Here is a 17,873-nt window from a genome sequence, read left to right on the forward strand (position 1 = left end):
TTCCATTTCACCTTGACTTGCAGTCTTTCATCATGTTTAAATCCAGTTGAATCTGCACCTCCTTGTTCCGATAACGATTAAAAAGAAAAAAAAAAAACATTCCAGGAACTGTGGTTCCGCCGAACGACGACACCAAGTGAAATGCTAATTTAGGATTAGCGTGAGGCACTAATAAATGCGACAAGGAGGCTTTCGTATCTATCTCAGCGTTTCACCTTGAGATCGGGCCATGCTTTGGCGCAACACTTTCATCAGCCAGCTCGACTCTTCAAGAAGGCGTCCCTGATGGCGATCTCTTCAGAGCTAATTTAAATGCCCCCCTAGATGTGACAGAGTTGACTTTTATTACATTTATCAGTGTTTAGGCAGTTCACGTGCTCGTGCCTGTAATTACCTTGCTGTTATACTAATGATCCCTAGAACATCTGCAGAGAAGACAGATTGTTTTTTTGTTTTACAAATATACTGAAGCATCTTCAGTGTGTTGTAACAGAACTTTCAAAATGTGAGGTGAGCCCTCAAGGACAGAGGTTGTCAAATTTTTTAGTCCAGGAAGAACCCCACCCCAAAGAGTCCTAACATCAACAGTCACATCCACCTCTAAATAACATAGAAATTTAAAAGTTGCCTATTTTCAAGGACAATGTCATAATTGTCATAATATATTATATGATCTGTAATGGGAGTAACGAAGAAAGACATGTTTTGTTTTGTTTTGTTATATTTGGTATAGTGTGGTAATATTATGACAATAAAGTTCTCAAATATAAAGTCTTACCGGGATATAAAAGTCAATGAGTATAGAAAGAAAAACAATTTTTTAACAAGTGAAAAAAAAAGTTTATTGTTGTAATATCACTGTGGCAAATGATCCACCTTCACTTAATTGGTCCCCAAATTATTTAACTTCCTTCAAAAAATGCATCCTCGTTCGTTATGTAAGCAAATAGAGTGACAGGCAAAACAATTGAATGCCCATCCACGAAGAGAGAGAGAGAGAGAGAGAGAGAGAGAGAGAGAGAGAGAGTGAAACGAGGCGCCAATGTTCATCTCGTACCTTTTTGACAGTGTCCAGCATACTTTTGCCCCCTTGCCAGGGTTTAGAGTTCTTCCGGATGCAGCTCAGACTGGCCATACTGTGCCACTTCCTGTCCTCCAGCTTTCTGTGGAAGGTGTTAGCCAGCAGCAGCACCGTGTCATAGATGTAGCGGTTAGTGATCTACAGACACAGAAAAGGAAGAACACATTTCAAATTGTATTAAGAATAAATAGCTACAGATGATTTTGGTGTAAATCTGATAATCTGATCTGATTAATAATTTCTGTTTACTAGGATTACAAAGGGCATTGTGCTGCTGTTTTGTTTTTTTTTTTCAAACTTTTTCATATGCTTTTTTTTTTTTACCTCACCCAAATTTTTTCGTTTTTGACACGTTTTCATAATAATCATCCCTTAGTAGACTAAAATAAAACACAAATAATACGTCCTAAATAGGGATTGTGGTATTTTTATTTTTATTTTTATTTTTTTTATTTTTTTTGGGGGGGGGGGGGCATTCTTGCCATCTTATTTTGGGTCAACGTTAGTTGATTTTGGGGCACTCCTAGGTCACTTTTTGCTCAATTTAGAACATTTTCGGTTGATTTGGGAGCACTTCCTGTTGACTATGGGGCACTTCCGGGTCACTCCCTGTTATTTAGGAGCACTTCCTGTTGAGTTCGGGGCACTTCCGGGTCACTGTCTGTTTATTTTGGGGTACTTTCGAGTCACTTGACATCAACAGACAAAAAAAAAAAAAAAAAAAAAAAAAAAAAAAAAAAAAAAAATCTATATATATATATATATATATATATATATATATATATATATATATATATATATACACACACACACACATACATACACTAAAAGCACAAGTAATGATCTTCCCTAACATAAAATGGATAGATAACACAAAATGAAAAAAAAAGACTTTGTTACTACTACTACTACTAATAATAATAATAATAACAATAATAATAACAATAACAATAATAATAATAATAATAATATTCTTTTAGTCTTATCATTTCTATGTATTTTTTTTAAATACATTTACATTGAACATTTATATAACCTGTGTTTACTGTATGTAAAAGTGGGTGTTTTGCATGAAGTTAGCTTCTCTTTTAATGCAAATCCAGTGTGACTCCCTGCCAGATGCGCACAAGGCATCCGAACTAACCACTGTTGTGCTAAACTGACATTTACCAACCACAGTATTGTTCTAAATCCAAACACATCTAAGCCTGCAGTGTGAGTGTACCTCCATGCAGCAAGGCGGGGGCGATTCAGCCCCGTGATGGATGACACTGTGATTTACTGAGACTCTCCTCTTCCCCAAAAAGATAACGAGGAGATAATGAAAAGACTGACGGCGGCAGCAGCCGCCATTGCACGCACGCGGTTGACGCCCGCCATCTCCCATTAATTAAGCACAGTTACTTCACAGAAGCACGCCGGCAACACCGCCGCTCATACATCAAAACAGGACTCTGTGCGTGTCTATTTTTAGACGTTGGCAAGTACAAATAATCAAAGCAATAGTGCACACAAAAGCACACGACGACGATGGCCGCTGCTCGATATTTACACTTGCAAGCGCGCACTGTTTGTTTCTCTCACTGTAACATGTGGCTGGAGCATTACTTTGGTGTATGACAGAAAACTTGTTGATATTCACGTGTTAAATAAAATGCTAGACTATTTCTGGTGGCATCAATTTGTGTTTATCCAGCACCATAGACTCAAAACTGTCTTCTTCAAAAATGCAGCTGTAGCTGCTATCTAAAGTCGTATATTTCTTGAAAACAACCACCCACATAGTCACAATTCATTATTTCTTTTCCATTTTTTTTTCCTGTGGAACCTATCCCCAACTATTAGCTGACAAATAGGAATTGGTGTCAAGGAACGATGTTAAAGTGATACATCTCGACAGGAAAAAAAAGCCTCCTCTGGGAGAATCTAAGTTTAGCTTGGGTTGATACTGGAAAATTCTGCTTTCTTTAAAGTGGAAGTCAATCTTAAACATTTCTTGACAATAATATGAAAAATGTGACCTCACTAGTTTGTGACCTCACATTTGTGGAATAAGAGTTATGAAGCAAAATCCAGCTATTTTTATCCATCTCACGGGGCGGCCATTTTGCCACTTATGTTGACTGAAGATGACATCAATGTTGCTGAGGCAAGAACCAATCACAGCTCACATGTTTTGCGAAGCTTAGCTGTGATTGGCTGTTAGGCTACCTGAGACCTGAGCAATACGGATGTCATCTTCAGTCGACAGCAAGTGGCAAAATGGCCGTCCCCTAAGATGGATAAAAACGACTGGATTTTCCTGCTTAAGTCATATTCCACTGACACAATATTAACCAGAATTCCATATTTACCGTACTGACCCATTGGGAGCTGCACACACTTCTCACTCTGCTGTCTCAACTGTAACTGCACAAACATACTGTAGCTGTTGACGATTTCAATTGTAATCAGCTCTTCTTACTACAGTCTTGCTACCGTTCTCAGGATACAGCTGCTGGTAAGTAATCAAGGTTTATTCAAAAAAAGCTCTTTATTTGCACGAAGACAAAAGCAAGAGCAAGTCAAGCCAAGTTGGTACTGTTATTATGCAGGTGACCCTCGTCATTTTCAATTGTTGTCTGTTAGCTTATGCTGTTTGGACTAATGTGGTCAATGTGGTGTGGTTTTTATTTGACGTGGAAAAAACAAAACAAACAAATGGCCACATATTAGTTGGGCCAGGCCATACCTTGTAGAACTTTGGAGTACCTGCTTTTGCTTTTGGAAAAAATAATCAATAATGAGGAGAACTGTTTCATGGTATCATGCAGTGGAAAAAAAAAATGTTTTTAAGGACACTATTTTGTGATGTGAATGTCATCCTGTGCTGTCCCAAACTGGAGAGGTCATGATAGCAAAATGCAGATTAAGTTTGAAATAAAAAGGCGCTCAATGATGTCAATGACATCAAGGTTTCTCTCTTGTATAATCTTTTTTTTTTTTTTTTTTTGGAACAGACAGGCAGATAAGATAAAAAGGGGAAAAACATCAAGCTTTCTCTCTCTTTCTCTCTCCCTTTGGAGGACTCTCACACTTGTCACATCTCTTGCTCTTTCTGCCTTTTCTGTGGAAATTAAAGTAAAAAAAAAAAAAAAAAAATCTAACGCTCGCTGTGGGGACCCTTCGTCGATCAGTGGGCTCTGCATTCCATGTGTGTATCATTGGTGTGCGTGTGTGTGGATGCGTGGTCAGCCTGCATTGCCTTGCTTCAAGTGCAGTGTGAAATTGGGCTTCTGAGGCCACTGTGTGACTCCTCTCTATTTTCCACCCATACAAGGTATTGACCAGGTGTACATAAAAACACATTGTCCTCTAGTGGCTTGAAGAAGAAGAAGGAAAAAAAAATCTTGCTATGGATTTAATACGTACAATGGGGCAGCGGCTGGGGTCTTATTAGAAATAACGGATTCTCCCTTGCACTGCACCGGAGCCTCCTGGTGTTGTTGACGGCTAATTTGCATACACTATAAAACAAGCGAATGCCTCATGCGGGAGGGGTGCCAAGCGGTGTTTTAGATTAAGAATTTATAGAGTGGAACCTCCCCAATGCTGAGCTGGTTGCATGTCCTCAGGCGAGTGCAGCAGCAACGAGGCTAAAACTGATGAGTGCAGGTCATTGGCTGGTCTTTTTTTTTTTTTTTTTTTTTTTTTTTTTTTTTTTAAAAAGGGTAACTCAATTCTTAAGAAATGACTAATTGTGTACTGATTGAAGGACTTGTGGTGGACCTAGTGGTTGGGATGTCTGTCGCACAATTTGGAGGTTTGACGTTCAAATCTCAGCTCTGGTTTTCCTATAAAGTTTGTAAAGACCCTACCAGCTGACGTCACTGCTTAGCTCCCGCGGCGCCTCCCGGGGTGCAAACAACTTATAAGAAATGAATGTAGAGAGCTTGATTTTCGGCGAGCGTTTTCGTTAAAAGGTGGCAAATATGTCAAGTGTCGGAGTAGGACACGACATTACCGCGACTCATTGGAACCAGTCGTTTGGAGCTGCTAACTACAAAAAAATTGAGTTTGTTGGAGGCAAAGTGGAAGCGGAAGCTTAAGGTACATTGTTTTTGCTTGAAAGAGTATGTCGATCACTACTTTCATGGTGTAAATTGTCATTCATTAAATCGTTTGTGTCGTCTTGCTTTATATCGACGTCTTCAAGCTATCTTAGCTTGCTAGCTGCTAACGAACAGACCACACGTTGACTACACATTCCTCAGCAGAGATCAAGCCCGAGTTAAAGTGTTAATTGTGATAATCATGTTAAATCGGTAACTTTTTGTTCAAAATTACTTGAATACTTATGCAAAAAAGTATGAATGATCGTTTCGCTAACGCAAAGGCACATTCATCACATCTGCCTCAAATTTACAATCGGAGGTTAATGTTATGACCCACTGTATATGAAAAGGAGAAAAAATACCTGATATAAAATGATCTGAGCATATCCTCATACTTTTTGTGGGTGCAAAGCAGTTGCGTCGTAGTTTCACGCTAGCCACCGTGATCGTCTTTCACTCCTCACTGTCTTCCGCCTGGTTTAGAATCACTGCCGGCAGCCGAAAGATCGATATAATCTCTCTTTGAGCCATTAGCGCATCCGATAGCCGTGCAGAAGTTCATCATAGCATTGGTTGCTGATTTATCAACTGTTTGACCTATTTTCTCGCTCACACCTATTGATTTTTTTGTAATTCACTCGCATTGACGCGCTGACCCCCACCGCTAGGGGCGCACTTCAACGCACTTAACTATGAGATTCATTTTTCAAAAATCATTTCCAGTTTAATACATTTTGTAGAAACTTTATTTGTACGTACATTGTTATTTATGGCGCAACACATTAAGTGCGTATTGACGTAGAATGGCGGCTGGCTCTCTGCCGAGCAATTGTGAAACGCGCATAAAGAATGCAAGGTAAGCCTCATTCCTAAAGTGACGATCAAAACTGTTGAATGCGTCTGGTGAAAGACGAGAGCGGGGAGGGTGACTCTCCTGATCGCATTTCTTTAGGAATGCTTTCTTTATACGCATTTGGGTTCCTTTTAATGATTTGTCACAATACTGAGGAAGCAAATTAATATCGATATGCAAAAGTTTATTTCGATAAATATCAGCCGGTGTTCACATTTTCATTTACAACATTCCTGGGAAATCACAATTGTGCTATCATTAGTGAGCTATATTTAGAACTGGCCTGCTGGCGACATGGCCCTTGGGGACTACCTAAAAGTAGTGGCGATGGGCACCACGTTGGTAACCCCTGGTCTAAAAGATAGCCATCTGAAATCTAGTCATGATCTATGTCATGATCTAGTCATGAAATCCATTGTACGCACACAAAAAAAACATTGCAAAAAAAACCTGATAGACAAAAATGGTTCTCCCACTTTTGTTTGATTTTCAGCCTCTGTTTAGTTTAGTTTAGTTTAGTTTAGTTTATTCATTTTTTCCTTTTGGACTCATGACAGCTTACATCAATCACATCACATCATTTGCAACATTGACATCCGAAAGAAGGGCTGATGGGTAGAAGCCGAAGCTTATTCGAGACCCGTCCCCATCGACCCATTACTATAACGCATCAATCATATCCATTATTTAGATATAATAGTCATTAATTTTTATCGTTATCCATCCCATACTATCCCAGACACTGCTCGCTCAGTCCATCTTGAATGTCTGTGTGTAGATTGTGGCTAGTCCCAGACATTTGGAACTGGTGAGTCGGTCCCCAGACGCCACCAACAGGCCCACCCCGCCAGGCGAGCAGCCAAGGCAAGTGCAATTCTTCTCTTTCACCAGTAGGGTCTTCGCTGACCTCGGATCAGCTTTCACACATGATGTGCTTTCCAGAAGAGTAGATCGGCTTGCATTCTGCCCATTGCGATTCAAGCAATTTCAGCCTCGATTATGGTCAGGTAGCAACACTGGTTGTTTGTTGTTAGTTCTTGGTATAGGTCTAAGATTCATCATTTCAACCTTGAAAGTCGATTAGCTCTCCGTTCCTCTATTCAGTTCTTATGGCATCTTCCATGAAGCAGTAAGTTGCCTACTAATTTAAAGGAAAAAGTCATATGTACAACCAACAAAAATTGGTGCATTCAAACTTTTGTTGCTTGGCCAGGCAGGCGTCGAAGCCAAAAAGTCTACAAGAGCTGTAAGCTGACCTTGTTGCATTCCATCTAACCTTGTCGACTTGTTTTACCGCTGCTGCGCCGAGACATCTTCATAAGCACGGCGGCAACGATTCTCCTTTTAACAAATTTCCATGTCCCATCAAATGTGATCCTCGGGGCTCTTGTGCAGCCACATAAATCAACAGCACATAGATTCAATTTAATACATTTTGTCTTGGCACGTAAATAAGCGTACGCTCCCCCTTTGTGTCGCCCGCCTGATGGCAGCTTGATGACTCGCACGCATACACACACACACACACACACACACACACAAAAACACCATCATAACTGCATACGTATTCTTGCCTTAGGGAACATATTAAGGGGCAGAAAAGCACAACAAAGAAGGAAGAAAAACATGAGCGAAAGATGGAAAAGAATGTCACTTTGCTGAATTGAGTATGTGTAGCATAAATGCACAGAAGGAAGTGGGCCAACTACAGTATATGCCAAATTAAGAGCAAGGCACAAAGAGAGGATGCCATCAGATCAGCCAACCTGATGTCATCAAAAATATTCAGCACTGTAAACAGGTTTTGGAGTCCAATACAGGAAACAACACGAAAAGTAAACGCAGTCAGCAGAGCTGCCAACTGATAAGACGAAGCTAATCTTCTAATGTCTCTTCTTGTTTTTTATTCTTTTTTTTTTTTGTCTTTTGGAATTCCTCAAGTGCATTAAAGGGGAGATGAGATTGCCATTTGTCTACATGACTTGAATATTCAGCTTGTTTATAGTTATAGTTTGTAGGAAATCTGCATTTTGATGCTGTTGGCCTTTTTGGGATGGAAAGAACGAAAAAGGGTTTTTCATTCACGGCAACCTGACAACCAATTCATCGTCAATTGTTGGTGCGGAGTGGCAACCTAAACACAAAACGAGATGGGAGCAGCTCCAAAGATAACATCTACTGTACTGCTACGCAATGTAAATAGGAGTTATATGGTTTATGAAATGGTATGCTTCATTGTATGTGGAAAAAAGCTTTTAAAAAAGTGATTTTTTTTAAGCATATAAATTTGTACATTTCTGGCCGTGAGTTTGTCTTCCATATTTGATGTGGCAGGGGCCCCCGTAAACTAATGCACGTCAACTTCACTCAACTTCACAAAGTGACAACCCTACAAAGTGCAAGTTAATGACTCTTATTCACCCATTTATGAACACTCATAGATTTGGGAAATAGATTGGCACCAGAAATAATATACCGTAGTTTCCGCACTATAAGGCGCACCTAAGAGCCTTCAATTTTTTCAAAAGCTGACCATGCGCCTTATAATCCAGTGCACCTTATAATGCGGTGTGCCTTATATATGGAAAAGGTTTTATAATATGTCATTCATTGAAGGCGCGCCTTATAATGCGGTGCGCCTTATCGTGCGGAAAATAGGGTAAATGCGGTTTTTAAATCTGATGATTATACATGATTCTTACATTCACCCTTACATTCAGCATATTTCCATATTTATCATCACATAAACAGTGTGACACTCATATCAACGTAAAAAATAACATCCATTCTTCGAAAAAATGTAAGCATTTATATATATATATATATATATATATATATATATATATATATATATATATATATATATATATATATATATATATATATATATAGAGAGAGAGAGAGAGAGAGAGAGAGAGAGAGAGAGAGAGAGATAATGTACTTGATTACAGTATGATCAGTGAACAAATATTTAAATCTTTCTCACTCCAAATATGTTGTGACAAAGCAAGATTTTATGACTTCAAATTCGGTGGCAACTTGAATTGACTCGTTTGATTTTTTTTTCCACCGTGACTTGGGACTTTGCTTGGGACTTCAAGGTTATTTGACTTGAGACCTACTTGTGACTTGCGCATATGTGACTTAGGCTAATGAGTTCTTGGTGTCCATTTTGCAAGCTCTAAACAAGCGTTAGATGATTTAAGATTGCATTTGTTTTGCGAAAATACATACTAAAAGGAATACAGTCGTGCAGAGGGTTAGGGTTAGCAAAGGTGACCATGGTTTTACTTTACTCTGTCACCTAATCCAGCAGTTTGAAATTAAAAACAAGGTACATTGGTTTGGTTTTTGACTATATGAAACATGCTGCATGTTCTTTTCTTCTCGTGTTATGTATGTTTGTTCCACATGAGCATGCAATTTTTAATGTTCCTGATGACGCACTTCTTATTTTATACTCAATCAATTCCAGTCATTTTGTCACATAATTAGTGTGTAAAATTAGACCCAGGAAGCAAAACAGTAATTAATTCATCAATTAAACTAATTGCAAGATCAATAAAAGTGTCTGGTTTTCTTTCATTTTAAAAGGCAGTCAGTGATTTGCTTTGACATGAGCTCACCTCCAGCTGCTGAGCCTTGGCACTCTTGGGGTCACACAGCGACGTGCTGATCCGGTGGTTGTGCTTGACGCAACGCTGGGTTGTGTTTTGCGGCATGGGGAAGGTCTGGCGCACCAACGTCAGCCGACCCACCGACTTCATTACCAACTCTTGCAGGTCATAGTCGGAGATCTCCTGGGAGGCCGCGAAACAGAAGGGATCGATATAAACAAGTGGGTGTGAGGTACATGCAAACCATTTGAAGTACAGTTTTGTGTATGTACATTATTTTTTCTTCATAACTCCTGAAATCATCCAGGCTCCAGCCCTTCGACAAAAATAGTCATTGCATAATAACTAGAATTAATAGTTGCCTGATTTTCATCTACCATCCATCGAGCAAATAGATTTCTACCCTAAGTTGGTTCTTAATAGTGAATGACCTTTATTGTGTCCATTGGAGGTAGGACTTCAGTCATTTTATAAGTAACAATGTTGACCCACATCCTGTACGCACTTTTCATCTGGCGTCATATAGAAGGAAACGACCTACCTCATAACTTGCTTTACGTGTGCACACTCTGCTCCGAGAGCACGTGTGATTTAATGTGTACCCCCGTGAGTGTGCTTGTGTGTGTCACATTTGTTTAGCTTCAGTCACCAAATGGCTTTTGGAACACGCCACCACTGAAAGTCACACTGGGTGAATGTGCTGTCCACTTTTTGTACTGAGAGAGGCCAGCAGATGCACGGACACAGCTTGGCATGAAAATAGGTCCTGCGTGTGTGTTGGGAGTTCTTAGCGTTAATGCATTCGTGTGTGCAACTTTGAGTCTTTTGAGATTGTGGGTGGAAGGGTGACACTGGATTCCTGCCTGCCCTTGACTGGCTGGTGTGAATCTTAATTCTCCTTTGGCCAACAGATCTGCCTTTTCTAAGCAATTTTCAGCATTTTCTCTCTTGACTGTATTCTCATTTTTGCACTCCAGAGCCATTAGCCGAGTATTTGGGATTTGTGCCACGTTTCAACCCCAGAAGCCTGCAAATAGATTCCTCACTTGTATTGTTTTGAAACTTGAGAGGACAAGGCATACACACAAGGTTAACCGTGCTCAAGATTCTATTATTTCACTCCTTGGATGAGGTAAGAATATTAATTCTTTAGTTTACACCCATGCCGACTTGCTTTCTCTGTTGTGTGTTTACATGGACGATGCTCTTATCCAGAAGTGAGCAAGTCCATCAATCGTCACTTTGCATCAATGATGAGGCTCACCTTTGCGCGTCATAAAAAAAATGTCAAAAACGTGGAAGCATTGTGAAAGGTGTGACAGGAATTGACAACTGACAGAAGTGCCAACCTCCACTCTTAACTCTTTGACTACCAAAAACGGTTAATAACGATTAGAAAAATCACGATGTATGCCGCCATAAACGTTAAATGACGTCAACTACGTTTTTTGTTTTGTTTTTTTAATTCAATGAGAAGTGCAACGTCTAATTGCAGCATTGCTTGGTCAATGGGTTGTGGAATCAAAAACAGCCACTAACTATGGCCAGCAGATGGCAGCATTGTATCTCTTTTCAATGGGCTCAAGGTATATGGAATTCCAATGAAACATGACGAATCTGATGAAATAGAAAGTTTTCAAGGATGACGTGAATGATGGAAGCCTTTGTCACATAAAATCTAATTCACAGTGCGTCACTAAACTAAAAATATTAGTGTCAAAGTCACTGTTGTGGAGAAAATGTATCGTCACAAAAAGCTTGTTTTCTCATTTTTTTTGTATTTTCGCTTATGTCACTCAAATGACCTATTTTCAAATGGTGGTTACTAAAGAACGGAATAATGTAGAAACATACTTTTTTTTTCTAATGAAAGAATGGAATCCAATCTTTCACGTGTACCCATGTTGTATATGTAGTAAAAGCACACAATATTCTGTTTGTCTTGAAAAATGACTTAAAATGCTCGAAATCGCCCCTGGCACTGTGGGGCGTTGTATTTTTTATGTGTGGCAGTAAAAGAGTTAACTAAAGATTTTACTGCATAATGGTATACATTTTCCACAGTACACCTGGCTATACAAGAACATATCACAAGGGCAGCAAAGGTTGCTGCTTTTATTAAGCTTCAAAACCAGCCTATTTGTGTCAGAATAAACAATAGATCAGATTCACATGAAACATACGGAAATTGGGAGAGGAAGGCGAAATCCTACTGTCTAAAAATAATTGTTGTCAAATGTGCAACACCAGTCACAGACCATAAACATTAAAGTCCTTTTTTTTCCACAAAAAGTTGCTGAAAGTTACTCCTATCCTTTTTATGTCCTTTATATCCTTCCTATTTATGTACAGCACTTTGTTTACAGCAACGCCTGTTCTTAAAGCGCTTTATAAATAAAGTTGAGTATCCTATCCATGTTTAATATAAAGAGAGCAAACAAATCCCAGTATGAACAAACAATTGTCGACAACAAAATCAGGTGATTTTCACCGTCCATCACTTGCCTCAGGCCGCTTCGTGCCAAACTACCAGTCAATCAGACAGTTGAAGAAACAACAAACTATGATGTGCAATCCCACCCTCAGAAGAGAACACTAAATCACAAAAAGTACCTGAAAATCTTGGTGTAACCTCAGAAGCCTGGCAGATCATTGGTTGCTTACTCCATAAACCTTCAAATCCTGGTCTCTCCCATCGACCCAAGAGCACAGAGCCCTCTTTTTCTTCTGGCTTTTTATTTGAAAACATCTCTCATCCCTTATTATGCTTTGTCCTCTGGCCCCTCTCCTCACAGCCTCTTCACCTCTCCCCCAGAGACATTAAATCCTTCCTTCTTGAGCGAAAAAAACTATTCATTTCTTCTCTAACCTTTTGTACGACCTCCCATTTCCACTGCTCACCCTCCCAAGTTCTCCCCGTTCTGTCTGGGAAAAAAAACAAAAAAAACAACATACAGTCTTTATTGCGTGCAATTTTTGCATCACAGTCCTCCTTCACCATCATCACACTGAAAACCTATAGCTGCCCTTCTCAGGTACTAATCGGTGATGGGGCAGAAAAAATGACTAATCAGTTTGATTACTGTGCCAAAACAAAACAAAAATTTTTTAGGAAGATGAACTTTTAATCCTATTAACTCATTCACTCCCAGCTATTTTCACAGAAGCAATCCCGTTCGCTCCCGGCTGTTTTACTGGATTTTGACTGATTTTACAAGGCCCACAGAATATTGTGTTCTATTGCTATAAAAGCAAGAAAGATTAAAGTCTCTTCTTTCATCAGGAAAAAAAAGTAAGTTTCTATCTGTTTCCGTTTTGCAGCAATTAGCATTAGAAGAGAGCTAAGTTTCATCAGTTTTCACAAATCTATTCAAAATTGTAAGTAATTGTACTTTTTTTTTACATGGCCCTGGTTGATCTCCTTTGCTCTGCTGCCACTTGCTGGCCGTTTGTGTAATAACTACCATTTCTGCAACCGTTCTTTGCAGTTGAGAGGCTGCATCAAAGCCTTCTGAGTCTAGCATAAAAAAAACAAAAAACAAAAAAAACGTATAAATACGTCTTTGGGACACTTAGAACATTAAAAAAAACATTTACACGTTATTGGGAGCAAATGAGTTAAAGCACATATTGATAAATGTTCACATTTTCAATCAAGGGACTCAAATAAAATGCCTTCCTATAATATAATACACTTTGACCCTTTAGTTACAGCACTACTGTGCTGAAACCAATTACTAGGGTGTCTAGGGAGTCTATCCCAGCTGACTTTGGGCAGCGTACGCCCTGGACTGGTCACCAACCAATTGCAGGTCACGTATATAAAATTAACCACTCACTCATAAGGTTAAAGAGTCTTCAGTGTGCAAGTTTGTGTGATGTGGGAGAAAGCCAACGTACCCAGAGAAAACCCACACAAGCGCAGGGAAAACAAGTCACAAAAGGCAAAGCAAGACCCAAGATTTTGACCTCAAATTTGAGAACTGTGAGGAAGGAATTACGCAAATACCAAGAATCGAACTCTAGTTCTTCATGGACACAAGTACGAGACTAGTTTTCAGTGTTCTATTCTAAACTTAAGAGAAGGAAGTGTGTGTCCTTTATCATTCTTCTTCCTCACCCCCTGAGCAGAACGAAGGCGATGAGGAAGGGCAGGGTGATCAATTAGAAAGTGTGAACTGTGCCTCAGTGGGACGTCTAACTGCTGGCTGTAGATAAAGCAAAGTTATGACAACCATACACTATCCCCTCATCCATAATAAAGCACAGGGAGGCAGCACGCGCTCCCTCCGATAGTCAATTTCCAAAGTACAAGAGAATATTGAAGCCTTCATCCACTTAAAGAGTCTGTTTGAATAAAAAAAAGCTTCACACATCCCGTTATGGAGTTGGTGCATATGGATCGGATTAGAACATTCTAAATTCTTGACGGCATTGTGATCGGCAGAAGTAGGACATTGTATCGGACAAAGTCTAGTGCAGTAGAGCGAAAAGGATTAAGTGATTTTGCCACTTAAAGTAGCAATAATTGTACCAAAGTAATAGCTTTAAATACATGCAGATGGTCAAGCGGAATGCAATGAGACCGACTAACGTTTGTCATAGCTTGCTTTGTCGCTGCTTCACATACTAAACCACAAACAACCTGTTGTTTTACCAACACTGTTGGCATTTAGTATGTACATTCATGAAATAGCTAGCTAATGCAGATATCAAAAGAAAACATTGCACAGTTTCCCCTACAGACCCAAGACACAGCAATAGGGTAATATATTGTTAGCGTTTTACAATGACAAATATGCTTGACCAGTTAATGACCAGGGGTGGTTTATGTCACCTGTTTGGTATTCACTTGGGATCCCTGAAGCCCCAACTGACCTGGTTTTGCCACTGGAAAAGCAAGTTGAGCTACGAGTCAAATAGTAAGAATGGGACAAGACGTTTTCTTCATTCTGGCACCACTATCTCTTTTTACTTCACTTTTGTGGCATCCGTTCCTCTCATGCTTTTAATCCTGTTATTAGCACTGTCAACATTTATAAGCAACTCTGCTTTGTGATGATGCATCATTGCTTTACTAATGGTGAGCCAGACATTCTAATACAGGGCTTAAGGGGATCTTAAAGGCTGGAAATGTTGGTTTTGTTGATACATTCTCTCAAGAGGAAGGGTTGCTTTAACCTTTAGTCTGCCATACTGGTGTTGACGAGTGATTTATGCGAGTATCAAAGTGTAATGCCAGCGTACAAAGGGTGGGTTCCACAAACACAACCCCCCCGCCCCTGTTAGATTAGATTTGGCGCCTTTCTATCTGTCTGCATTCTGACATACGTATCCAGTAAAAACCAGTTAAGGCCATCAGGCCACACATTCTCACATGGCGAGGCTGAGCCGTTTCGCCCATGTGGGCGGGCGGCCTAGACAGTATAAGTGCAGGGACGATTCTCAATAGATCAGTTCCTCTTCCGCATACTAATAGAAAAGGGCTCCGCAGCTGTGTACTCGATCTTTCTGGCATCCAGTAAACAGTTCAAGTGAGAAAATGCAGCCGTCTGGTCATTACTGTTAGTATAATATCGTGAGCATTAAGATACAAGAACCAGTGGAAGTTCTCACCCAGAACTTTACACCCCCCCAAAAAATAATAAAAAAAATCTTCATTTTTTTAATAAGCGCATACAAGTGCCATGATAAGTCACGTTTTGCAGAGATTGAAAGAGAGAGTTACATGGGCACAACATTGCAGTTGCACAATGTTGTGACATCGCAAATTATAACCAATCAAAACACATTAGGTGAAAAAAAGTCAATTTCTGGGTTATAGGTGAGCAAGACACAGCTTCCCTCCAAGCGATAGAGATACAGTAATACATATTTGCCCGTTTTATAACAATACTTAACCATATTTATAATTTAATAGGTACCTGTGGATGAAATAGCGAAGCTTGTGGTAAAAATATACGTGAGCAGTATACGGACCAGGCCAAATGCATTCAAATGAATGGAAATGAGCCCGACCGTTCAATGTACTCTAACCCCATTATCTCTGTCCTCGCCCATGTCCTCTTTGTGTAGCAGCCTGCGTCTTCTTGACTGACACGCCATCTTTTCATGGATTAAAAAAAAAAGTGCTACGGTACAACATATTGCATAAGGAGCCTCGCACAGTTCACATCGTAATGAGTCCTGCTAAATCGCCCAATATGAGGGAGCGAGTGGTCAAATGCCATTTTTTTGTCAAGGTCGGGTCCTTGCCGGATTTGAAAGTGCCACCCTCTTTTCTCATTTAGAGTTCTACAAGTGAGGAAAGGCAGACTAATATATTTGTGGCTTGTAAGTGCATACATCAGGTTTAAAAATTCCAACATCACCGCTTTTAAAACAAAGAAGCCATTGACTATTATTATTGCCTTCCATTGAGCTCTGTTCTTTTAATATGAAAACGATCTGAAAATGATCCCAATCACGTTGTTTGTGTCTTAGTAGGAATTAAAGTCTCTCTGCATTTTTTTGAAAAATAGACACGGTCACAGGTGTCAGAAAAAGTCTGTAAATCAGCAACACAGACTGAGCTTTTGCAAAGTTTTAATGAAAGCAGTGTATGTCAACTAGTGTAGATGGACACATTTTAAATTTAGTTCAATTAAATTTACTTAGGTGCCCTGCGATTGGCTGGCAACCCGTTCGGGGTGTACCCCGCCTACTAACCACAGCCAGCTGGGATAGGCTCCAAAACCGCCCCCGACCCTTGTGAGGAGCAAGCGGTTCAGAAAATGGATGGATGGATAAATTTAATTACCGTATTTTCCGCATTATAAGGCGCACCTTCAATGAATGACATATTTTAAAACTTTTTCCATATAAAGTCGCTAAAGTAGAGGCTGTGGTTATGCTATGCATCCATTAGATGGTGCTGCGCTAAAGGGAATGTCAACAAAACAGTCAGATAGGTCAGCCAAATTTTATAAATAGATTACAAACCACCTGTCATCTCCATTCACTCCCAAAATGAATAAACAGCTGTTTTATTATATTCTAATTAGTAAAGTATTAGTATTAGCTAGCAATCCAAGATGGCGGGATCTTCTGCGCATGCGCGTCACCGATCGTGCAGGGGCACCGATAGCGTCTTGACAGCGAGACCTGTTGCGGCTCAGGATTGATCCATATATAAGGCGCACTGGATTATAAGGCGCATGGTCAGCTTTTGAAAAAATTGAAGGCTTTTAGGTGCGTATTTTAGTGCGGAAAATACGGTAGGTTCCTTTTATGAAACAGGTCATCAACATGTCGGTTGAAATAATAACTAAAAACTCCTTGTGTCATTTCGAGGTGAGCATGGCAGTTGTGCAAAAATCTCCCTCACAAGGGCTCCCGGTACCCAAAGAGTTTGAGAACCCAAATTTACGACATGCGTTCCGGGAGTACACAGGAATGCTGCAAAGGTTGCAGTTGGACTTGCATGTGGATCATTCTCATAAAGCTGGAAAAAGAGCAAAGCACTGCCAGCCAGGCAGCCTGAAGAGTGTTAGACAATAGCAGATGTCTGACAGCTCAATGTGAATGTGGCCTAGCAGGCAATCAACAAGACATGAGAGCACGCTCAGCGGGCTGCTCCACATTGTTAGCTGCCATAAGCGAGCACACGGGGAACCGAGTCGGGTGGTGTCTTTACTGAAGCCACAGGTTTTAACACTTCTGTTGTCGCTATTGTCGTCTTCTTCTGTATTTTAAACCAAATACTGTGCATTCACAAAGAGTGGTGGGGGAGTATTTATTTACTCAATTGCAAATGGTGGAGCTGCAAATTAAACAATGTTATCAGTATACGAGAAGAACTTGTAAAGAGATCATGTTCTATCCATGAGACTTTTTACATGCCTCAGTATGTGCTGTTGTTTTGGTTAGCAATTGTGTTAAAATGTTGAAAACTCTTATTCCAAATTGAGTCTTCTACCAGCCCCCAAAAATGACCTTATATATGTCAATATAGAGGGCCTGTTTCCAAACCTTTATCAATGTGGGTGATTGTTCTATATGCCTCTGTGGGTGCTGCTGTTTTGGTTAGCAGCAGAGTTTAACTAGGCACAACGGTTAATTCTTGTCAATGCGTCTCCCGTGTGAACCAAAGCATCTTTGGACAGAAGTAATTACAGTTATTGCCTGTTTTATTCCTCATTGAAATTTGAGGGAAGTGTTTATTTGTCTCGGGTGGATTTGAGTGAACT

The 17,873-nt window shown here is 39.9% G+C and overlaps 1 protein-coding gene across 8 annotated transcripts in view; it reads right to left on the reverse strand.

The window, feature by feature from the left end:
- The window catches only part of grid2 (glutamate receptor, ionotropic, delta 2), a 475,459-nt gene that overhangs the window by 147,010 nt on the left and 310,576 nt on the right, over window positions 1-17,873 (reverse strand). For all 8 annotated transcript variants that reach the window (XR_013283658.1, XR_013283660.1, XR_013283659.1 and 5 more), the window contains 2 exons: window positions 9,655-9,828; window positions 1,058-1,219 (listed from right to left, as the gene is read on the reverse strand). Coding sequence is in view for 5 of the 8 variants with exons in the window: in XM_077522426.1 (XP_077378552.1) it covers window positions 1,058-1,219; window positions 9,655-9,828 (336 nt within the window). In the remaining 3 variants the exon portion in view is untranslated. The remainder of the gene's footprint in view (window positions 1-1,057; window positions 1,220-9,654; window positions 9,829-17,873) is intronic.

This window comes from Festucalex cinctus, chromosome 5 (genome assembly GCF_051991245.1).
Source record: "Festucalex cinctus isolate MCC-2025b chromosome 5, RoL_Fcin_1.0, whole genome shotgun sequence".
Lineage (NCBI taxonomy): Eukaryota > Metazoa > Chordata > Actinopteri > Syngnathiformes > Syngnathidae > Festucalex > Festucalex cinctus.